The following is a 25,950-nucleotide window of genomic DNA, read 5'->3' as shown; positions in this document are numbered from 1 at the left end:
GGGCATCTCTCTTTGTCCTGCTAAAGAGGGGGCGTTGGGCTCTTTGGCATTCGCTTTAGTGGATTTTCAGTGCCCGAGAGTTAACGCGCTATTTTGGAAATGCACCCCTGCTTATATCGGTATATACTCCGTCAATTTCACCAGTCTACGAATGCAGAGAGAAAAAGGGCAACAGGCACATGTGCAAAATAGCAAAAGGAGTGTGTATGCACATATTGCAGTCCATGTGCACAAACTGAACAGTGAAGCAGAATTTGTGCAATATTTGCATTTGTAGCCGGGGATGGAAGAGTCACCCATGCAGAGAGGAGGGAGCCCAACCCCACTCCCTTCCACTGCTCACCCATCTCTTCCTGACCTTATCCAATCACTCATCACCAATTCATTTTCTTTCCCTGATCAGCGTCGCCGAACCTATGTGGCCCTTCACGGCCCTGGGTCCCGCCCCCTGAGACTCTACCTTTCAGAGCGCAGTAAGTCTTCCCTGGCGTGGGCACAGCGTGTGTCATCACATATGTTGTCACATGATAGCATTGTCACCTGAGCAGGCACCGGCGAACAGCTTGCAGATGTACTCCACTGCATGGCCATTGCCCATGGAGCAGCGTCATTTTGATTCCATCCGAGATTCAGCAGGAGTGCCTCAGAGTCATGTGCAGCCATCACTCCAATATATTCTGTGTGATTAACATTATTAAGAAAAATAGGGTATTGTACATTCAAAACACTCCACTTAAAAACTAAAGAGATTTATAAATGGTGGGCCTAGAAATGTGACTAATAGAAATTCTTGCAATGTTTAAGTATTAATTTAGTAAGGGAAAGCTAAAGTTTATAACATGTTTCATTATGAAGCCGATGATATGATATGTATATGTACACTACTGTTTACACACTTAACAAGCAATCATATTTACAATGGTGTATTTTGTAAGGAGATTCTCTTCGTATTCGGTGCAACTTATTGATTCGTTTTGAACTGCATTTGCTATGTGTTTAGAAATGTGCATGTATTTGTAACCTTGTGTACTATTAAGTTGACATGATTTTGAGGGCAAATGTATAGTTTGAGCACGAGCTCACGTTAAGTCTAACATTTAGTTCGTATTTAACCTTCAATGTAGAATGAGTTTGCTTGCATTTTTTTGTTTCTATTGCAGTTGCGGGGAAGCCTCAATATTTAGTAAAGGAAGGTTTGTGCTTTAGTAAGATAGAGAGGTATGCGAAGATGGAATGCGGTAACGAGCAAGGAGGCAAGTTCTCATGGAGGAGTAGAAGAATGGCCAAGGACGAATGAAGTAGCAACTTATCGATGTGGGAAAGATAGTGTTAGTAGCAAATTTGTGATTGAATCTTGGAAAGTTGCTGGACCTGATCACATGATTTATCTTGAATGCAACTAATATCTTATACTGTAACATAGTGAGGGTGAGAGAGACATCTTAGGACTTCATGAGGGGTAGACCTCTTCTTATGCGCTGTGTGGGTTCATGCTACATGATCTTTGGTTGGATTTCCTTTTACTGAAGACTCTAACAAGTGACACCTTTCTATTATTCATTTTGCTCAATGTTTCTTTGTACAGGGTTGGCCCTTATAAGGCAGTGTAGGGATAGATAGTGTGTTCATGTTTACCTTTGATAATCAATTGATGTAATTTAACATTCAATTCTTTTTCCTTATTACTTGCATTGTCAAAACCAAATTAGTTGTGTGCTCTTTATAGGGTGAATCTCTTAAGGATATTTGGACTCATTCTGTTTGTCTCCTATTTTAATACTATATTGCTGAGGCTCATGTGATGGAGCGGTAATTTCTTCCGGTAATTTCTCAATGCAAAACCCTCATGCTACCACTAATTTACCACTCAAAAGGTGTTGGGCCCTTCACACCATGTATTACCTTCAGGAGATTTTAAATAAAGATGAACAGTCAAAATACAATTATTAATTTGAGCCAATAAAGAGAGTTGTTGAGTATTTAAAGGGTTTTATTTTCTAGTCAAAAGTTACGTTTTTCTCTGACCCTTTATTCATTAGTAAAATATCAATCAGGTTACAGAATTTGGAAAACAGGAAAAAATAGCATTAATACAGAACATATTACAGTCTGCATATAAGCATTACATATAGGAATGTGGCGCAAAATGTCATTCAAAATTCTTAAAGAGTTTCTAAGAAAAAATAGTCTTGCAAGGCTAATCAAAAATCAAATAGTTTGCAAAAATCTCCCATTAAGAGAAATAAATGCATAAGTCAAATAAATCTTTTCAGACCTAATTAATTAGTCAAAGCATAACTTGAAGTTTAGCATCTAGTTCTATTTAATCAGCTGCACTCTCTGTCTGTCTGTGTCTAAAGAGCAAGCAGGGAGTGAGATAGCCCCTCCTTCACCAGACCTCAAAGGAATGTGGCCTAAAGTGCCAAGATATGACGTGGAAGCAAGAAACCTCCCCCTGACTCTCCTCGGACGCCCATGCAGCACCCGTGACGATCTCGAACCTAACCCATAGAATGAAGCAAAGCCTAAGCCAAAATGAGCAAGAAGCCAGCTGAGCTAAAAAAGCCAACCCCTCCTCCGGAGAGGTTAGTATTTATACACTAAATTTTGGCAGACTACACAAAATGTTTCAACTTTCAGGAAAACCTGTAGTGATTGGTCAGTCATGATGGCATGAGTTCTCAATACCCTGACTCATTCTAAAAAACCTGACTTTACCAGTTTTAATAAAAGGAGCATACATGAATAATACATTTATAAACATTTGCAACATTTACTAGGAAAAATGTTTCATTCTAATACATCCTTCCTTCCACAGCGTAGTCAGATGGACACTTTTAACTAACACTGGTACATTGGCAGAATCACAAGAATGTACAGTTCAAGCTGTCCTTGACTCCTTTAGGAAAGCTGGTACAGTCTGCGCATGCTCTCTTCTCTTTCAAAGCAAGCCATGGGCCTTGCTGGTTTCACAGGCAGCCATTTAATGGTAGGCCCCAAAATAAAAGAAACACAAAGATATTATTAATTTCATGTAAATCAGCCCATTATGTTTTCCAACTCCATACTAATACTCTTTATAAATGTTTACCTAGCCAAGCTACTAGTGTAAAGCAGCTTTTCTATTATTTATGACAACATGCAAAAATGTGCAATGTGCAAAATAGCATTTTCATGCTGTAGTGTACATTTTCAACAAGTCAAAGTCTCTTAAGACAGAAATAGTGAATGTAGATTGCATGGGATGAGCTGGGAAGAGAGAAACATATTCTATTAATCTTCAAAGCTAAAAAGGCCACTTTTCTCTACATTGCAAAAACACATGTTAATTCAGCAAAAGCATTTCAGACTAAATAGGCCTCACTTTCATATTTTTCATGTGCCATGTTTTTAACTTGCACCAAAAGGTGCGTGGCACTTTAAATGCAGTCTGTCTGAAGCACAAAAATAAAACAATGCCTGACTGCAGATGAAATCTGCTCCATCAATCCACCCTTCTGATGATTCAAATCATAATAAGATGATTTTTAATTTATCACACATTTCATTTTCAAAACTGACTTTTTTTTTTTTTAATTGCAGAAGCTGAGCATATAACAATTTTACTTCTATTTCTAAGGCAAACACAAGTCTGTCTGTAATCAGATCATATATAGCCAAGCTCAATTGTTTTAGTGCAGAGTTCTGTAAGTAGCTTCTTGGAACAGTTAGTCTTCTTTAAAATAAGTAACTAAAATAATAAAAAAGGAATTCAACAGGACAGTTTCTGAATTTCTTTGCTCTTTGTCATCAGCTTGCCATCAGAATGGCTCATACAGTGTGGCATTCTCTACCTTTTCAATGCAAATTAGACTACTTAGGTGCTGAGAAACTCGGACAGAGCACCATCAATCCTTTGCACTTTTTCAACCAATGCCTTTCACTCTTATTTTCACTTTGATCAGATTCAGATGTTTCACCACAGCATCTCTCAGATCAAAGCCGTTGCACCATCCATTATGCAGATCTTGTGTTGCAGCTGCAATCTGGTGAGAAACTGCACACTGTACATCAACCAGACCTACACAGCCATGGCTAGTGTTCACATCATTGTTTTCCACAAGTGCATTTGCATATGCATTTTCAAGCCACTTTAGTGTTGGTGAGACACCGTCTTTTGCAAAAGGTAACTCAGTGCTGCCATTGTGTTGCTTTATTATGCTTGACACTTCAGGCAGATAGCTGCAATCCATTCCTTGTCCAATCTGTTGTTCTGCACTCATTATCTTTGAGGCCACATTATGATCTGATTTCAGAGAAACTGGCAATCTATAGCTGGGCATCAGTCTTTGCAATAACACTTTTGCCACTATGCAGTTGTCACTTTCTCAAAAACAGTTCTGTTACAACCCTGTAGTGCTGCTTCAAAACCATTTTCTTGAGCCTCCTTTAATTCAACTGTGAAGATTCCATAGAATGTACATGCTATCAGAACACAAATGTGTGCAACTGAATAAGCATTTCTCTCTCCCATGACAACAGTGACTCTCATTTGAGCAGATATACTGCATGTTATGGTAAGGGCAATCAATTTCGAATTTTGGACTGGGGCAACTACTAAAAGCCATGAAGCTTTGACAACATAATGTATAAGGAGCACAGCATGTGCTGCTTTTAATGTGTCACCTTTCAAACATGGGCCATCTACAAAGTGGACATTGTTGGGCTGACTCAGACATTCATCATTAAAGTCTGATTTTGGCTTTATGCATATTTTCATGATATTTAGACACTCATATTCAGTTTCATCACAATCCAATTCATTTGCTGACATTTTTGTGAAGTTAGGGTCAAAGGTCATTGGGCAATACATCACAGACCTTTGAATACAGTCATCTTTCTCAATAGGCAATGAGAGAGTGCAGCCCTCCCTCTCACTGCAAATTGGTGTATTTTCTTTCAAATAAACTTTCATTCCTAGGGCTGGGGCGCAACATTCTTTCTCTTTCAACTCTAGGAATGCTTTTGTGCAATTGTTGTCCAATGGAAGCGGATCAGACACATCCTCATGTGTTAGCCTCAGTAAAGGCTTAGCCACAAGGGAAAGGTTTAGTAACCACTCTCTACAGCAGCTAACCATTCCCAAAAATGTCCTGACTTCTTTCTTTATTTGAGGTGGATTTATCTTGGAAATTATTTCCACCCTTTCTGGTGACACCTTTCTACCTCCCTTTCCAATTTTGTGTCCCAGCCATTCATCTTCTTTTTGACAGTACTCCTTACTATTCTCATGCAATGGCACTGTCACATGAATTTGGCAAAAATCAATAAAAATAAGCCATTCTTCAGCACATGGAAGGTGAAAAAATATATTGGCTGGATTCGGTACCACAGGACAACATGAAAAAAATATGCTTTTAATCTCCTGCACTATTCTGTTCTTTTCATTTATTTTCTGTGAACCTGTGATCAGAAAGTTACATAAACTTCTAATCAATTCCATCAAAAATCCTTTTATTGGTAACATTTCTGCAGCTGAGGGTGTCCCTGAATACATGTCATTTAGTTCAAATTTTAATAAGACATATTCTGCACATTTTATTAATCTGGCATCCTTCTCTGTGAACTCTCTTATTTCTGTGTTTATTATTTTTTCAAATTCAGAAGGTAATTTTTCAACTGTCTTTTCTGAAAATAATGCTACAGCTGTTTCTTGTTGGGCCATTTTAAAATGTACATTCTCATCAGGAATCTGAACAATAACATTATCTGATGTGCGGAAATCTGTGCTGTTTAATTCGCAAAACAATTGTTTTTCTGCTAGGCCAGAGTCACAGAAAACAGTTTTGCAATCTTCCTCAAATGGGCCTAATTTTGGTTCAAATTCTTCTAAAACTGGGTTTGTAATTTCTTTCTTTAAAACTCTTGAAATTAAGTCTGGACTTTCCACTGCCTCCACAATGGACTTGGCAAATTCAGAATTTTGAGGATTAAAACTCTCATTTTCAAACACAGCAACCTGTTGGACTGGGTTCTGATTTTGCCTCTGTAAATAATTCACATTTGCTCTGGACATCTTATTTAAATTAATTTGAGCTTTTTCCATATTTTGTGGGATCTTTGCTTGAAAAATTCCTGCCATAGGTACCTGTTTCTGAACTGACATTTGCACTTGCTTAGCTGGTATATTTTGCATCTGCATTTCTCCATGTTTTTGTGCATCATGTTTAAAGTTATTTTTCTTCTTCCAATGCTCAAATCTGCTATAAAGATGGCAAAAGGACATATTTTCCAGCAGTACAACATCCATACCTGAATTTGCACAAACCAAACCAACTTTACTTCCATCCTGTGTTCTTTTAATCTGTACCCTATCAACATCCTTTACTGGCACTCCACCCTTCAGGAAAATAATCACTGCTATATTTCCTCCATATCAACAGAAAATGATGGTGTATTCATGCAAACCTTTTTCATTGTCTCCTCACCTGGCCTTTGCAAAACTTTAGATTCAAACCACAATTCAGTCTGCATGACAATGTAAAAGAACATTTCCAAATTAATGCACAACTCTTTTAAAATCTCAACAAATCCATCAACTTGTGGGTACCACAGCATAAATGTGTCTCTCAATTGTGGGATTGTGTTCAGAAATGCTGCAAGTTCACTTTTATTCTGTGGCATAGGAACATGCACTTCTCCCACCTTTTCTCTCAATGAGTAAGCAAAAGCTTCTCCCTCATTCTGCTTATTATTTTTCTCAACTAAATCTGGTGGCTTCTTTTCCTTATCCAGTGTCATTGCAAGGTCTGGTGGTTTCTTTTTCTTCTCATGTTTTCTTGCCCATTTGTCTCCTAATTTCTCAAACCCATTGCAATTAAAAATATACTTTATTTCTGCAATGTGCAATTGCATTCCTGAAGAACACATTTTCTCATTTGCTTCATCATCCATATGTACCCTGAAACCTTTCTGAAATGGAAAACTTCCTGAACCATCAGTTTCATATTTTTGAGCCAAATCTGTCAGTCCATTATGTGCAGTTAATGCACATGCAGCTGTTTCCTTACTCATGGAATTTAATTCTTTTTCCTGACACTTGTTCACATTTTCATTATTTAAACAGCATGGACTGTTATTTTCTCCATGTTCAAGTGCTGAATTTAAAACACTAAGCTGTCTCTCTTTTTCAGGGCCTGTGTTAATATGTTCTCCCATGTTTTCTATCTTTTTAATCACTGCTGCTTCCTTAAAGCAGGTTTGAAAAATCCCATTTTCAAATATATTTATTTTATCCTGGGCTGCAGATGTTGTAAATACCATTTTCCCTCACCTTTCAGTGCTTGGGGTAATTTCTGTTCAATAATCTGTGTATTCCGAGTTTCTGAAATAAACTCTGCCATTATCACTACTTCTGCAGCTCTTTGAACCTTTTCAGTAGGGACCATATTAATTGGGAGAGTCATAATGTTTCTATGCATTATCTGTGCATCTGCATTTTGCAATTCTTGGACTGAATCAGGCACATTTGAAGCAGTAACACCTGGAGGTATCACTGTCATTGCTGAATCAACAGGTAATGGGTCAATCTGAAATGTTTGCACAGTTTTCTCAATCTGTGTTTTTCTCTGTTCAAATGTAAATGTAAATGTAAATGTATTGGCATTTATATAGCGCACTACTTACCCGTAGGGTCCCAAGGCGCTTCGACCGCTGCGAAACCCTTCCTGGCTTCCCTGAGAGATGGTCCCTTAATGGGTATCTCCAGGGTGAGACCAGGCATCCCCGGCGGTCTGGTGGGGCAGTTAGTGAAGATGAGGCAAGATAATGCCCAGAGTTGCCGAGTGTGATCGCTGATCAGAGTGGGCACCGAGGCGAGAGAATTATCGAGTCCGCTGACCCTGGCCCAGAAACCTGCCGCACCGGGAATCGAACTCTGGTCCCGGGCCGTCCTCTGCTCTCGGGTCTGCCGCCTCTAACCAGTGAGCCACACTACTTCGCCCACTACTTGCTTCAACAGAAGCAGTAGCCACTGTAGTGCTTACTAGTACACTATTTTCAGTATTTTTAATGGGAACCACATAAAGTGGTGGACACTCAGTTAACAATGCATCCATTATTTCATCACCTGAATCATTATTTATTTGAAGCTCTTTATCATCATTAATTCTCTTCTCCTGCATTTGGTGCGTTACCTTTTTATCCTCACTTGCTTTCTCTCTTGCTGTCTTTTCCCATATGCTTAAGGCCTCAAATTGTGCAGCTTTAGATGGTGTCTTTATGTCACATAAGACTTCCCTTAATTTGTCAATAATTTGCAATTCAAAAGTACCATCTTTTGGAAACCTCAAAGCACCCTCTTTTTCAGTAATCTTGCACCATTGGTGAACCCACATACATGTATTTTGTCCCAAATTGGTAGACATAAAATGCACAGGTGTTCCTTCAGGAGCATCACCAATAAAAAACGAATTTTTCACTTTACCTCCTAACAGCTTCTTTAAGCCTTCAAACAATTTCATTTTTGCAATAGTTCAATGCAATTTCTTTTTTCCAAAGCTGTCAGTCTTAATTTTAGTCAGTTTTACTCCTACTACTGACCCTCCACAAACTCTTACTGCAATATTTCTCTTAATCAATAACTCTGTTAGTGACAACATAAATACATTCTCTACTCTGTCTGTTGTGCTAAATAAAGGATAGATTTATATTCACTGCGAGTAACACATTCCGCTTACCCTTCACAAAGTAAGACCTTCAGTTTACTCTTCAAACACTACAGGTAAATCCCTTCCGCTTACCTTTCACTCAAGCTCAGAAGAACCTGCTATTCCTTTGGACTTATCCTTCAGGATATATCTTAGGCCAAAGTTTTACCAGCGAACCCTTTTGCTGTCACTCAAGCTCAGAAGAACCTGCTACTCCTTTAGTGTGACCCTTTCTAGGTGATATCAGACTAAAGTTTCACCAGTGAACTCTTTGCTACAATCACTCACACAGAAAATAGACCCTAATTTAACACTGCCAGCCCTACCTTGCTTCTCAGTGCTATTCCAACAGACAAGTAGCTTCAGAGCAGTGTGGCTTCCATTTACCACCCGCTATTCCTTCCCGGGATTCCACAGGTGTGCATACCTGCGTGTTCAGACAACATAGAACAAGACACTTACTTAACATAAAGAGTTAAAACATGTAATCAATAACCAAAAATTATGTCCTATGAAATTACCAATATAATCAATAACACCATCAATTCAAAATAAGCAAAATGTCACCAACAGTAAAAGCCCTTACTATTTTCAACGCTTTAAAAAAACATGCTAGCATATTAACAACATTTCACAACCCTATTCATACTCACACCACTTCTTGCATCACCTTCCAGTACTGCTTTGCCAGTCTTCAGGTTCTGAGCATTGGAGTCAGGAATCAGGACTTGGACATTCATCTAACTTGGGCAATTATTTTATTTCCCTTCTAAGGTCAATGATCAATTAGTTGAGTAGTTGATGGTGAAATCAATAATCATTAATCAACAAACTAATCAATAATAACCATCCTCTGCTTACCAAAAACTGATGGAGCGGTAATTTCTTCTGGTAATTTCTCAATGCAAAACCCTCATGCTACCACTAATTTACCGCTCAAAAGGTGTTGGGCCATTCACACCATGTATTACCTTCCGGAGATTTTAAATAAAGATGAACAGTCAAAATACAATTATTAATTTAAGCCAATAAAGAGAGTTGTTGAGTATTTAAAGGGTTTTATTTTCTAGTCCAAAGTTAAGTTTTTCTCTGACCCTTTATTCATTAGTAAAATATCAATCAGGTTAAAGAATTTGGAAAACAGGAAAAAATAGCATTAATACAGAACATATTACAGTCTGCATATAAGCATTACATATAGGAATGTGGCGCAAAATGTCATTCAAAATTCTTAAAGAGTTTCTAAGAAAAAATAGTCTTGCAAGGCTAATCAAAAATCAAATAGTTTGCAAAAATCTCCCATTAAGAGAAATAAATGCATAAGTCAAATAAATCTTTTCAGACCTAATTAATTAGTCAAAGCATAACTTGAAGTTTAGCATCTAATTCTATTTAATCAGCTGCACTCTCTGTCTGTCTGTGTCTAAAGAGCAAGCAGGGAGTGAGATAGCCCCTCCTTCACCAGACCTCAAAGGAATGTGGCCTAAAGTGCCAAGATATGACGTGGAAGCAAGAAACCTCCCCCTGACTCTCCTCGGACGCCCATGCAGCACCCGTGACGATCTCGTACCTAACCCATAGAATGAAGCGAAGCCTAAGCCAAAATGAGCAAGAAGCCAGCTGAGCTAAAAAAGCCAACCCCTCCTCCGGAGAGGTTAGTATTTATACACTAAATTTTGGCAGACTACACAAAATGTTTCAACTTTCAGGAAAACCTGTAGTGATTGGTCAGTCATGATGGCATGAGTTCTCAATACCCTGACTCATTCTAAAAAACCTGACTTTACCAGTTTTAACAAAAGGAGCATACATGAATAATACATTTATAAACATTTGCAACATTTACTAGGAAAAATGTTTCATTCTAATACATCCTTCCTTCCACAGCGTAGTCAGATGGACACTTTTAACTAACACTGGTACATTGGCAGGATCACAAGAATGTACAGTTCAAGCTGTCCTTGACTCCTTTAGGAAAGCTGGTACAGTATGCGCATGCTCTCTTCTCTTTCAAAGCAAGCCATAGGCCTTGCTGGTTTCACAGGCAGCCATAATGGTAGGCCCCAAAATAAAAGAAACACAAAGATATTATTAATTTCATGTAAATCAGCCCATTATGTTTTCCAACTCCGTACTAATACTCTTTATAAATGTTTACCTAGCCAAGCTACTAGTGTAAAGCAGCTTTTCTATTATTTATGACAACATGCAAAAATGTGCAATGTGCAAAATAGCATTTTCATGCTGTAGTGTACATTTTCAACAGGTCAAAGTCTCTTAAGACAGAAATAGTGAATGTAGATTGCATGGGATGAGCTGGGAAGAGAGAAACATATTCTATTAATCTTCAAAGCTAAAAAGGCCCCTTTTCTCTACATTGCAAAAACACATGTTAATTCAGCAAAAGCATTTCAGACTAAATAGGCCTCACTTTCATATTTTTCATGTGCCATGTTTTTAACTTGCACCATAAGGTGCGTGGCACTTTAAATGCAGTCTGTCTGAAGCACAAAAATAAAACAATGCCTGACTGCAGATGAAATCTGCTCCATCACATGTACATCAATCTGTTTCTGAATTTATATTAAAAACCTTACTAATCTCAATCCTAGTTGTCGAGTACTTAATATGTAACCAAAGAGTTGTTGTGTAATGAGTTTTATTTGTGATTGTTTTCTCCCTCTTACCCCTTAAGAAGCTAAAAAGACAATCTAGTTGACTAGGGATTTAAGTGGGCCCGAACTTTCTCCCCACGATGAACAACCACTATATAGGATAACATTGTCTGAAATCACCTAGTGATATTGTTACAGCAAAATCATAATTGTTCTACCAATGCAAATAATGACTTGTTTTGTGCAGAGCTGCTATGAAGACCTGAAGTAAATAGCACCAGAAGCCCAAACCTAGAGGTGGATGAGCCAATAAATTAGGGAAAGCAGAGCCAAGAGTATAGTTAGGATCTTAGAGCCCGTGCACAAGCCTATCCTCAAAGTATTTGCTTTGTCATACAACAAACATCCCATAAAATATGATAAGGTTAATAGGGCATTGTGTATCACTGCACTGAGTTCTTTATAAAAGTGATAGTTTTGAACAACTGTTGTTCTGAACTCACATATTTGAAAGTGTTCTCATACATGGTTACGAATAAAAAGAGTTTTGGTGAATTTAATATTTGCGTAAGATCACATAATTTAAGCAGGGACCCCGTGAGTTATCCAGGTTTTTGGTTTCGCTGTACAAAATAGCTAGGAAATGGATATTTATTTGTCTTTCCATGTTTTTACCTCTTATTGCAGCTAAAATAAAACACAAACGCGAAGGCTGAGCGCTTTACATAAGCACCAGTTACATTACACAAAGTAACATGCATTATTTATAGACATGGGGAGATTACATGATTCCCCTAGAATCACAGGCCATGGGCCTTGCTGGTTTCACAGGCAGCCATTTAATGGTAGGCCCCAAAATAAAAGAAACACAAAGATATTATTAATTTCATGTAAATCAGCCCATTATGTTTTCCAACTCCGTACTAATACTCTTTATAAATGTTTACCTAGCCAAGCTACTAGTGTAAAGCAGCTTTTCTATTATTTATGACAACATGCAAAAATGTGCAATGTGCAAAATAGCATTTTCATGCTGTAGTGTACATTTTCAACAGGTCAAAGTCTCTTAAGACAGAAATAGTGAATGTAGATTGCATGGGATGAGCTGGGAAGAGAGAAACATATTCTATTAATCTTCAAAGCTAAAAAGGCCCCTTTTCTCTACATTGCAAAAACACATGTTAATTCAGCAAAAGCATTTCAGACTAAATAGGCCTCACTTTCATATTTTTCATGTGCCATGTTTTTAACTTGCACCATAAGGTGCGTGGCACTTTAAATGCAGTCTGTCTGAAGCACAAAAATAAAACAATGCCTGACTGCAGATGAAATCTGCTCCATCACATGTACATCAATCTGTTTCTGAATTTATATTAAAAACCTTACTAATCTCAATCCTAGTTGTCGAGTACTTAATATGTAACCAAAGAGTTGTTGTGTAATGAGTTTTATTTGTGATTGTTTTCTCCCTCTTACCCCTTAAGAAGCTAAAAAGACAATCTAGTTGACTAGGGATTTAAGTGGGCCCGAACTTTCTCCCCACGATGAACAACCACTATATAGGATAACATTGTCTGAAATCACCTAGTGATATTGTTACAGCAAAATCATAATTGTTCTACCAATGCAAATAATGACTTGTTTTGTGCAGAGCTGCTATGAAGACCTGAAGTAAATAGCACCAGAAGCCCAAACCTAGAGGTGGATGAGCCAATAAATTAGGGAAAGCAGAGCCAAGAGTATAGTTAGGATCTTAGAGCCCGTGCACAAGCCTATCCTCAAAGTATTTGCTTTGTCATACAACAAACATCCCATAAAATATGATAAGGTTAATAGGGCATTGTGTATCACTGCACTGAGTTCTTTATAAAAGTGATAGTTTTGAACAACTGTTGTTCTGAACTCACATATTTGAAAGTGTTCTCATACATGGTTACGAATAAAAAGAGTTTTGGTGAATTTAATATTTGCGTAAGATCACATAATTTAAGCAGGGACCCCGTGAGTTATCCAGGTTTTTGGTTTCGCTGTACAAAATAGCTAGGAAATGGATATTTATTTGTCTTTCCATGTTTTTACCTCTTATTGCAGCTAAAATAAAACACAAACGCGAAGGCTGAGCGCTTTACATAAGCACCAGTTACATTACACAAAGTAACATGCATTATTTATAGACATGGGGAGATTACATGATTCCCCTAGAATCACAGGATGTTGAGCCAATGCCGAAACCTGAACCTGGTTTTCCAGTTCCACAGTCAGCAGCTCAGACTGGAGTGCAACATCCTTGGTAGAGGGTGAGAGTCAGGCAGAAGCCACATGAATGCTTGATCGGTATTGGCTCAAGGTTGCAACATGACTGAAGCTGAGCCAAAGCCAGACTTCAGGCGCGAGCTTGGTTCGAGCTTTCAGTGGCTCACCCAACTCTACCTAAACCAAGAAAGTGGGAGGGGAGGCATTGATTCAAACGAGAGCAAAAGTGCGTTACAAAATAAAAGTGCCAACGGATGGAATCAAAGGAGTTGGATTAAAGGTGAATTTAGGGGGCAAACAACAAGACCCTGCAAGGAGTAAACCACCTGAAAGAACATAACACTGAGGTAATCGATTTAAAAACATTAATGTTTTGTATCAGCAATGTTTTGACACATATTTATTTACACTGAACCCTCAAGGATTTTCCCCAGTCTTTACACCCCCCCCTTTAAAGCATGTTTAGTGTGGCTGTGGCCCATAATCCAGGTATAATGTTTGTGTAGTTAGTGTGACCAGATGAGTGCTGTGTACTGCCTAATTTGTAAAAAAATGTATATGAGTGCAGGATCCGAATGTTTTTCTTAGGAATTCGTCTCCCATGCTGTTGCTGACAGGGTTACAGAATAGCAAGGCTGCCTAGTCTTGTTACACCACTCTCTATTTCCTGTTTATTTCACTGTTGCAGGTTCTGTTTAGGTCTGGACTATAGACAGCTTTAGCTGTCTGTCCAGCCTCATGTTTTTCAAAAGAGTCATACAAAAATCGTTCACCATTGGTCTGTTGGCATGGCAATCAGATTATACTGCCTCTCACCCCATTAGACAATCAGACCCATCCACTCGAGCCATTGGATGCTTTCACTTTGAAATAAATTACACTTTGCTCATGTACACAGAAACCTACAAAAAATACTTCTATAAAATAGAACTTGTTAGACACCTACCAAAGACTGACAATCCTTATGTATAATAGGATCTGATCAACTATTTCCATGACGATCAAGAAACTTATTGAACATTAAAAGGTTGATGCCTCCCTATAAAGCAACTTTGGTATATTTATGTATGCTACAGGAAATGAGCATGTCATTAGAGTAGCTAGAAAATATATTTGCAGATTTCGAGGTTAAAGCCTCATCAGGATTGTGAATTATATTTTTGCAACTTGTACCTGACTTGAAAGAGAACTCTAGGAACTACTTGTGGAACTCCAGCTTCTCAAAATAATTTTTCGCCCTGGATTGGAGTGTTAGTGGTCATTCATCTCAAGGAAGGATTCAAAACAACAACACTGATTCCCAACAATACTATGACTGGGCTCAGGGTATACTGGGAAAACACTCCTCCTGGATCACTGCAGAAGCAGTAAGAAAACACTCCTCCTCCTTCACTTACAATAACATCCATATAAAATAAAGAGCGAAAATGAATTATGGATAGCAATTTTACTTACCAGTGATTAGAAACTTCTATATTTGGTAGGGTGTACAAGAGTTCCCCCGCCACCTAATCAGGCCCTAAGTTAGTCACATTTATTACAAATTCAAAAATAGCTGGATATACACAAATCTTAGCATGAGAGTTTCAAAATAGAGGGGAAACAGAAGAAATCTGAATCGTCTGAAGAGGCTTTTCAACATAAAAAGAATGACCAGTTTTATGACGGTTATGCGGGAACTGAGAAAGCGAAAGTTCAAGTTCCTCTGCATCAGCACTTCCTCTGTATAAGCATGTAATTATATCTATCCCTGTTCTAACTCTAGAGAAAGCATCCCTAAATTAGTATTTTAGGCAAAAGGTTGCAAAAGAAATGGTGTCAGATGTAGAGCCTTCCTAAGAAGTCACTCTACTATTGATGGATCTGAGGCATAAAGCCACAAGCAAGGAAAGGAACGAGTCAGCACTCAGGTGCTCTCCGTCTGGAAGGCAATTAGAAATGGGATGTCTGTCCCTCTCTACAATGCATCATATTCTCAGAGTTGTATTCAGCAAAATGTCCCATAATGCTTTTTCCTCACACGCACCATATAGTTGGCTCAGCTACACAACTTTCCATGATGTCGATTACTTACACAGTCATCTCCATGTCCCGCCCCTCTGCTATAGTTCGTCCTTGGTCTCGTCTTCCTCTCCCGTGTGAAAACACCTACCTCATCCATATCTTTTTGCCGAGCTAAGCTAACTACAACTCCTTCATTCGTCAACTTATCTAATTGACCAATTGCCTTACTCTTCACTGTCCACCTGAAATGCAAACTTGGAACAAATAGCATTCTACAAATTCACTTGAGAATTTAACCACTAGTTTAGAAACAAGAATATTTCAAAATGTAGCATAGATTTGGGCCTACAAGTTAAGCTTAATTGATATATGCACAAGGTTATTATGTATGTTAGTATTTTCCATAAAATCATTAGTGTTCAATGAGAGCATTTACCCAACTACATTAATACGTATGTTTTCAACTACATCATAACACACAAGATGATGGACGGAATGTTGTACAATGGCAAAACATTCCCCCCCTACAGTCACAGATCTGGGTTTAATCCATCGTTATTTTGCTCACCAAGCCACCCCATTTCAGACATGGTCATATGCAAATCACTCTTGACCCTGTGCCTCATTTGAACAGTCCAGACCGAACTGCCAAGCCATGTCTTCCCTGGACCGGAATCAAGCATCCTAGGACCGGTTTCTGGCTATCAGCCGTCTTCAGCCAGGATAGCTGAAGACGGCTAATAGCATACCCTATGTGGGAAGGGTATACCCAGACGTGGGTCCCGTGCTCACTACGCCACTGGAGTCAATGTATTACTTAACAGTCAATAAGAAGTATTCTGACCCCCACAGACAGCCAAATTGGAGGTCAAAGTTTCAGTCAGCTCAGAATATATTGACTAAACCCTATGCAACTATTCTTTAAGCATGGGCGGAAAATCCGTTCCGCTCGCGGATTTTCGGTAAATTCGCAATCCGCGAACTCTCACGAATTTACCGAAAATCCGCAAATTCGCACGCAGCGGATTTTTTTTCTTGGTGATACAATATTGCGGCGTGCGGCTTTCACTTACCGTCATTCAGCATTTGCCGAGTTGTTTTTCTCGATATTTTGCGAGTGCGAGTGTGAGTGTGAGTTTCGCGAGAGTTCGCAATTGCGAACATGTAGGTGCGGCGGGCAGCAACAATCTTGCACTTGCGAAATTACAAAATTTGCAATTCTGCACAAGAAATCCACTAGCAAGCAGCATAGACCTTCTGAAAATGATGATTTTTATCAGAATAACTCCTCAGGTTGACATTTATCCTGCACTTTTTTGGATTTGAGGCCTTTTGACTTTCTTTGGATCACTTTTGGATAAGAAATCAACAAAAGTAATTTTATTTGAGGCATTACAGTTGCTGTTCTGCAGAAAAACGAGTTTTGCAAAACTGAAAGCACTCAGCAGGTGCAAAAGTTCACTCATCATTAGTAACCATTCCCTGTAGTACTTCCTGAGGGGCCCCTCCAGAGTTCAGTTGCCTATGTTTGTTTGGGGCATTACAGTTGCTGTTCTGCAGAAAAACGAGTTTTGCAAAACTGAAAGCACTCAGCAGGTGCAAAAGTTCAAACTCATCATTAGTAACCATTCCCTGTACTGCTTCCTGACTGGGGCCCCTCCAGAGTTCAGTTGCTAGTTGCAACAATTCTATGACCCTGCTCTGACCCTCACAGCAAGCTCATAGAATAGCTACAAGTAGGCCACAAAGGTCCTGGAAAAAAATTGCACTGCAACAGAAAGCAAATTACAGATAAGGAAGCAGGTGCCAGACTGGAATTTTAAAACAGTGACACATTAATAAATCAACCCCAAATTAATTCATGTCAGTTGAAGCAGGGCAGGTGTGCTTGCTTCCCCCCCCCATAATCTACAGTGATGAACCAGAGGGTGGCGTTGATGTACCAGAGGGTGGCATGGGTGAAACAGGGTGGCAGTGGTGAAACAGAGGGTGCCGTGGACCTGTGATGATGAACCAGACGTAGAAACAACATAGTCGTGACCGTTGCGAGCCGACAAGTAAGTTCGCAATTGCGTACTGGTACAAAACCCTCGCAAACTGGCAGAAACCCTTGCTAACACAAAAAAAAATCCACAAATTTGTGAGAATTCACGGATTTTGCGGATTGCGAGTTCGCAAATACGCAAATTCGCGAACGCCAGATTCGCAAAATTCCCCCATGCTTACTATTCTTCACGTTTCAGTGGTGCCGCGAATAGACGGCTGGACCAACAAGCCAAATCTGTTTGACGAAGCGCGACAGAATTTGATTTTTGGTGTAAGTAAACAATAACCTTCTCCAAAATCACATGAAATCTTTTAAAGTCTTAGGCTGGATAGTAAAATTAGTCTTTTCCAATTTCCAGCCTCATTGAACATTCTCAATAACTACACCTGCCATATAAATATATCAGGTCACAGTTCAGCTGTAAATTAATGATGCAGAACCTTGTCTTTGGTTGATGGCTTAAGTTTAACCACCTTCTTTTTAATTTTTTCACACGGGTGCCTTTTTAAACTTAGTTTGCTTATATAGTGTTACAATATTTTCATTTTACATTGTATTATTCTGTCCTGAAGATGGTCTGATGGTTTTATTCCTTTGAGAGACCAAAACGTCGACTAAAACATCTATCTCTGTATAACATTTATTGTTGGAATGACATAGAGAAGATGTCAACATAGCTTTATGTAAAGGTTATTTGACGTCACCTTACATACTATGTTTTGTTGCTTTCCCCTGACAAATTTTAAAATATATATATTAAATATATGAATGTTTTTTGAAAGATATTTTTGCCCTGTGTATGATTCATGGTTCTATGGATAAATTGTGGCTATATTGTATCTCTATTTTGATTTACTCCACTTTCCACCACTATTTAGGGTGAGACTTAAAATAATTGTTACAAACAGTAGTCAAAACTTTAGATAAACAAAATCCCTTGTAGGTAAACTTCTTCTCTTTGAAAACTTCATTGCCCATACCTGCAAGGATATATTGGGTTCCCACTTCATTTGAACTGTGCTGTAGGAGGAACTGCCTGCACTGCTGTGTTGGCCTGCTGCTTCTGGCCTAGGAGTGTGAAAGACTGGACTTGCTCTCTCCATCCTTGAACACTAGTTTCTCCAAGGGCATGCTGGCTTGCCCCCTGTTCTTGAAGTCTCAGGGCCATCAAAGAACTCCTTCAACTTTGCTTGAGCTGCTGGACTCTGCCATCTGTGAGTCCTGCCTTGCCAAGGGGTGCCAATCCAGTTCTGGGCCTGAGAAGGGGGTTGTGCAGCTGTTTTACTGAAAAAGCGATGCAGTAACATCTTTGCGCCTATTGGAACTGATGCAGTGCCCTTCATCGCAGATGCAGTGCCAATCCGAGGACATCCCTGTGTGGCTCAAGGGCGACGCGAGTCCTGACTGCGAAATTCCACACCAACGCAGTGCCGAACCAAGGACATCACTGCGAGGTTTGGCACCGACGTAGCTCTGATCTGAAGGCATCCCTGCGAGTCTCGATGATTATGCAGGCAGCGCCTGCAACGTAATGGGTTTGACGACAATGCGGGACCCGACTGCGAGGCTCGACTTCGATGCATTGGCCTGACTGCGTGAATTGGAACAGACGCATTGAGAATTCAACGCTGATGCTTCTCCATCCAAGGTACTTTTTCAGCCGACCCTGCATGGGTTTTGTAGCCAGCCTGCCATCCATTATGTGACCTGAAAGTTTGTATTTACCCTGGTCTGGTGCAATCTCGAGTAACCCCTAATCTCTATTAACTTTAAAGCACTGTGTTGCAGTTTATTCTTTAAAAATCCATAATTTGAGTTCTACTTGCTGGAAGTTTGTCATGTTGGTCTTGTTTTACTCAGATTCATATTCTCTATTTTCCTAAACTAGTGTTGAGTATTTCTGCGGTGTTTTCAATGTGTTACTGTAATTTAAGTGATGCACCAATACTTTACACATTGTCTCTTCAGTTAAGCCTAACTCTGTGCCAAGTTACCAGAGGGTGAGTACAGGTTCAATTATGTTCTGTATCTGACTTACAGTGACTATGTTTGTGGCCTCTACAGTGAGGAACACCTCACTGTTGCATGGCAAGTAACCATAGCTGCCTAGGAAAATAATTGGAGTTTCCATTACCAACTCTCTGAAGAATAAAATATGTGCAAAGTGCCAATTCACATACATGGAGTAGCATATTCACAGTACCTCAACATGGAACTGACAGTTTAACTGAATAATAAAATGCTATAATAAACTTAAAATGTTTAATAAGTATTAAGGAAAGTAATCCAAATTAACTTTAAACTTTTTTATTACAACAAATCAATTTAAGAACAATACAGAAATTACAACAACAATATTAATAAACTGTATGGCGAAATATAATACAAAGAGAACAAACAACTTTAAAATACATAACATCTTTCTAACATTCATAAGCAGCTGCTATACAAACACTCCTTTTTGCTTTATTTGCCTACTGGATTTGGATGCTGGTAGCACTTTTTTCCAAGTCTTTTAGCCACCTTAGCCTGCCCAAAGACTCCTTCATTTCCTGGTATGTGATGGCAGGCTAGGTGAAAATAAAGTCTTCACAAATCAGCAACACTATAAATTACAATTTACAAAGCCTAGCCAATGCAGAGTTAGCTTGTGCTGCTAAACTACTCAACTGTACAGGCGCCTGCACATCCTTCCAACCTGAATGTACTGTGCTTGAAGAGGTAGTTATTGCTGAACAGGATCAATAATCCAGCTTATTTCAACAAGGTTCTTCTTTGCTGCCTAGGAAAGCAGATAATTATTTTCTCAGAGACAAGTTTCCATTTTCCTCCTAAAAAAAGAAAAATAACCAAAAAGATAAAAGTTACATAATGATCAATAATTGATAATAGTGATATTATAGTATATTTTCTAAACCGTTCTCCAATTTTCACCCACAATTACACATTTGCATCTAATGCATCAGTAACTTGTTATTCTCTTGGACATTTCAATAGGATGATCGCAGATTTCATGTGATGGGGGGCCGGCTGTGGTTCATACATATGCTGGTAAGAGGGCGAATTGTAGAGTTAACATATGGTGAAATAGTAACAATGTTGGACCCAAAGGTGAGCAGACAGTTGGAACCATTGCCCATGTGAAATGTATGAATATGTCGTAAACTGTATGCAGTCATAGTTATGTTTACTGTGAGCTGGTAATGACGATGTGATAAATGTAAAACTGGTTCATAAAGTTTTTTTTTTAAAGTAACTTGTTATTCTTTCACCCTCACCCAGTGCACTTTTTTCACAAATACATTTTAACATGCCATCAAACCTCATTTCAGTTAGTTTGGAAATAGCATTAAAAACATAGAAATTCACTGAAATAAACAAAGGTTACTGGGATATTATAGTTAGAAAACAGAATTGAAAAAACATTACAAATTCACTAAATAAACGAAGGTTACAGGGATGTTATGGTTCAGATTTTCCACATACAAAACCATAGAAATTCAACAGGGATAGTTACAGTTATCTCAGGTAACTATAACTCTTGCCCTAAGGTAACCATAATTAGTGCTCTCCCCATGCACTGCTAATTACCCCACACTTTGCATCACACATTACATTTTCTATGACATTAGTGATAATATCACACCGCAACATTTGCAGTGAAATTATTTATGAGAAACTGTGCATGGCAGGGCTGGCGTTATAACATCCCTGTAACCTTTGTTTTAAATTCTATTTCCTAACTATAACCTCCTTGTAACCTCTAGGGTTTTCAGTGAATATGTGTCATTATCTATGTGTGTGTGCATATGTATATCTACACACATAGATACAGACATAAACACATAGTCATAGATATATATATATGAAAATATCACAAAGATTTGTCAAATGGTGTAAATCTGTTCAGTAGTTTTTGAGAAATTACAAAAATAAAATGTATATATCTCAGGGCCGAAGAGGATTCATGATTCCTCCTCAGCACATGCTTGATACCGATTGGCTGTCAACACTCCAAACCAGGAAGTGTTGGCAGCCATCTTGTGACTGAGTCACACGAAAACTGTTAAAAAAAGGATTTAAAAAAACAAGAAAATGGGGCAGGGTTGAAACACCCTGACCCCCTAGGCCTGCTCAGGGGGTCCCACAAGGACCCCCAGGGCCAAAAAAAGAATATCTTTTTAAAAAACGTCCGAATTCGAGGTGATTCCGCAAATCTGGCTGAATATTTTTTTGTAAACACAGCGTGTGCTCCCGCGCTTTGTTTCTTTGAGACCCCGGGTGGGGCAGGTCCTGGGGGCAATGAGGAACTTATATGCAGGGGCCCGCGGGGCCCCCGCCGGCCCAGGGACAACCACCTCCCCGGGGCTTTACTTATTATGCACGGGGTCTCACACCCCCCGAAGCCCCGGGTACCGCCACCTCTTCGGGGCTCATTAACAAAAAAATGCTTGGGAGGCTCCTTCCTCCCCTACGTTGCCCTGGGGACTGCCATCTCCAAGGGGCTTTACTTTAATCAGCGCGGGGGTACTCCAGGACCCACCAAGCCCCGGGGAACGCCACCTCCGCAGGGCTCCAATTAATTTATAGAAGTGTGAGGGGCTCCTGCCCGGGGCACAAATTATGTTAATGTAGGGGTCCGTTATGGACCCCTGGCCCCACAGACCACCTCTCCAGGCTATGTCAACAGGAGGGGAGGGCCGCACGACCCTCCTCCTGGAGCCCTCCTTGGCTCTGGGGACCACAACCCACCAGGGCCGGCTCCTGCAATGTCCCGGGGTGCCCACCCCCAGGACATCGCCGTTTGCTATGGCATAGCAAACACTGCTTTGCTTCTTGGAAGCGAGAGCAGGAAACCTGCTCTTGATTCCAAGAAGCAAAGCTGATTGCTTTTGGACAAGGGAAGCTGCATGTCAAAAGCTCCCCTTGTCTAAAATCAATGACAGCTCCTGCAGGAGGCGGGCAGCTGGCATGGACCTCAGGGGCATTAGGGCTCACCACACTGTCCCCATCAAAGATGCCAGGCCCCGGGGATGGGGTCCCCAGGGCCAATAGTGGTGCTGGGAAGGGGGGCCACACAACCTACTCCCTTTTGTATTAAAAATAAATAAGGCCAGGCACCAGGGGAAGGGGTCCCCTGGGCCCAAATTGGGCTCAGGAGGAGGGCCACGCGCCCCACCTCAAACATTTTTAAAAAGAAAGGCCGGCCAGGCCCCAGGGGATGGCATCCCTGGGGCCAAGAGAGGCCCAGGTAAGGGGGCCATGGCGTCCCCTCCCAAAAATAATTTTTTGTCAGTGCATGAGGGCCTGGCCTGTGTCCACCTCTCAGCAATCCCACAGGGTGGGGCTTACTGGAGGTAACAGGTAGGCTAGTTAGCCCCTAAAGGCCCTCAGCAGCAAAGTGGATTTTAATCCCCATGCAAGAGCATGCCAGGGAGTGTGTTTGCAGAGTGGTAGGGAAAGGGGGCATAGCCTGCTATGAAAACTTAGCAATGCTGCTGAGTGGGACTTACTGGAGGTAATAGGTGCGGTAGTTGACACTCAAGGTTGTCCTTGGGGGCCCACTACCTCTCCTGTTACCTCCACTAAGTCCCGCACAGTGGGATTGCTAAGAGGTCTTCAGAGACCACGCTCCCCTCCTTTTTCCACCACTCTGCAAATGCGCCTCCTGGCACAGTACTGGTTGGGGTATGGAGTCCACTTTACTCCTGAGGGACTTTGGCGGCCAAGTAGCCCTCCTGGTACCTCCTGTAAGTCCTACGCAGCAGAATTCCTGAGAGCTAGTTGGAGGCCCAGCCCCCTTTCTCCACCTCTCTGCAAACGTGACTACTAGTTGAAGAAGCATTTGAAATGTAATAGGTTTCGCATTTGCGAGAGTTAGAGCTGATGGCGTTGTAAATGTAAAAGTGTTTTATTAATGTTTCTTGGAGTGGAGTCGATGTAGGTTGTGTGTGAAAGTATGTGGTATTTAGGATATAGGAATTATGAAGAGTGAAATTATGTGTGATGGAGAGTAATTGATGGTATGATAGTCTGTGTTGTGGAGTGGTAACCTCAGGTTTTGTCATCCTCATTTACATTGAAGCTAAACTATAAACTCAATGAGACAAAAACAGGAACCACTGAGGAGCACCCCTGGACCTAGTCAACTATATGAGCATGGCCACTGGAATTATATGACTTTTTGGCTGCACTGACTTTAGCACAATTATACATTTTCCGCATTTGCCACATAATCCATCTACTGCTGCATAATCTACAGATTTAAACAAAAAAAATCTTGTTTCTAGCTCAAACGGCTAAAACGCTACCAAAAATGCAGTGACAAGGGTAACAGCAGGGTGGAAGGCCCGATGCAAACCTAGAACGGTCACCTGTTACTTATTGCTCAATATGGGTATTGAATTGGTAGTAATGGTGTGCTTCTTTCTGCGCCTCTCTTGCCTCTTCCTGCCTTTCTGTTGCTTCTTTCTGCACCTTTCTGTTTTGCCACTTCTTTTGCCTTGTTATGCTCATCTCTTCTACCTTAAGCACCTCTCTTGCCTTTTTATGTACCTCAATTTCTTCTTTCTATACCCCTCTTGCCTCTTTCTGTACCCTTCTCCACTCTTTTTGCACTTCTTTTACCTCTTTCTGTACCCCTGTTCCCTCTTTCTGCACCTCTCCTGCCTGTTTCTGCACCTCTCTTGCCTCTTTCTGCACTTCTCTTGCTTCTTTCTTCACCTCTGTTGCTTCTTTCTGCACCCCTCTTGCCTCTTTCTGCACCCTTTTTCCGTCTCAGTGCAACTCTCTTACCTCTTTCTCCACCTCTCTTCTCTCTTTCTGCATCCTACTTGCCTCTTTGTGCACCTCTGCTCAGCACCGGCACTATATTGTCAACACCGGCACTTGTGACACAAGGTGGCGCTGTCTGGCTAATTTAGAGATGACCTGAACAACGTTTATTTATTATTTCAATATACAATAAAAAAATGACTGGTACCTGCCACCCAAGCCATTCTTATCGCGTTGGGGGCCTAAAATAGTCTGAATTGTCACACTTATAGGCGTGTAATGGTTAGTCATTAATTTACTATCATTTGGCAGCACATCAGGGTCAATGTGTGGTGCATGCTACAGTGGCCTGATGAGGGCCCTGGTATTTATTTGTTTTACATATTATGCACTGGTGGTGGAGGCTTCCTTTATATACAGAGAAATCTTCATTGTGGCTGGCCCACCATCGAGAAATAAAGAAAGTGGGTTGACATTTTCATAGTACAAGGCTCTAACTGGGAAGGTGAGCCAATTCTCTTTAAGACTTCTAAACTCCTTTTTCTGGGATCATACTTCATGCAGCAGTTTTTTAGGAGGTCCCGTACTGTGATCTGGTCCCGTTGTCACCCCCGCCAGGATTGTACCCCCCTGAACCCTTACCGCTATCAGGGGTGTCACGCACTAGCACTTTCCTCCAAACTCCTCGGGTCCGTAACATTGCCGGAACGGTAACCATGACCCACAGTTGCCCGCCCCTCTCTCTATTCCAGGAGCCAATCAGCGACCAGCAACAACTGGAAGCACTTCACCTCGACCCCGGAACTCCCACCCCTGAGGCAGCGACAGAACAAGTAAAAAGCGGAAGCAACATCGAAGACGTCGTCGGAGCATTGTGGCAGGATACTCAGACTGGCGTTGGAGATGGAGAAGAGGAACAACCAGAAGAAGACGAGTGGTCGGAGGACTGGTGGAGCCCTTAAGGAGGTGGCTGAAGAACGGCCGTGGCTTACTGGAGAGCTACGGCTGACAAGCTCTGTCTAGGTTGCTCCATTCCATCTATTATGCAATTTTTTGACCAGTATGACAATATAAATAATCAGAATACATATAGTGGCGTGTAATCGGTATTATTTTTCATGCCGATTAGAGTCTTAGGACCCTCAGTTAAATACATGATCAGACTCAGAGGCTCTAATGATGCTACACAAATTGTTTTGGTTCATTGTATTAATTTGGAAATGTAGCAAATTGTTGTTTCTTTGTATCTGTACAATTTTATGTATTGTTTAGTCTAACGGTTAGTCTGTCATGTTAACTCAATTATGTATTGTTTAGTCCATGATTAGTTTGTCATGTAAACTTTAGGTGTATAATGCTCAATGAAATTATATGATTTGATCTAATTGTAATTGTAAATATTTCTTGTTTCATTTTACAATAGAGCTTTACAAATATTAATCGATCAGTCCTGATGATGGTCTCAAGGAATTATTCATAGGAGACCGAAACGTCGACCCTCACCCTTATCCTATGGAAATTAATAACATTTACATTTTGGATAGGTGTTTACAGGTTCTACAGAGAAGTT

General features: G+C 40.3%; 1 protein-coding gene across 1 annotated transcript in view; it reads left to right on the top strand.

Annotated features, from left to right (window-relative positions):
• Positions 1-25,342, top strand: part of GTPBP8 (GTP binding protein 8) — a 105,232-nt gene extending 79,890 nt beyond the window's left edge. Inside the window, exon 7 of the mRNA XM_086936285.1 lies at positions 25,133-25,342. Coding sequence (XP_086792411.1) covers positions 25,133-25,342 — 210 coding nt within the window. The remainder of the gene's footprint in view (positions 1-25,132) is intronic.
• The last annotated feature ends 608 nt before the right edge of the window (positions 25,343-25,950 follow it).

Source organism: Lissotriton vulgaris, chromosome 8 (genome assembly GCF_964263255.1).
Source record: "Lissotriton vulgaris chromosome 8, aLisVul1.2, whole genome shotgun sequence".
Taxonomy (NCBI): domain Eukaryota; kingdom Metazoa; phylum Chordata; class Amphibia; order Caudata; family Salamandridae; genus Lissotriton; species Lissotriton vulgaris.
This window is presented reverse-complemented; position numbering and strand designations above follow the sequence as displayed.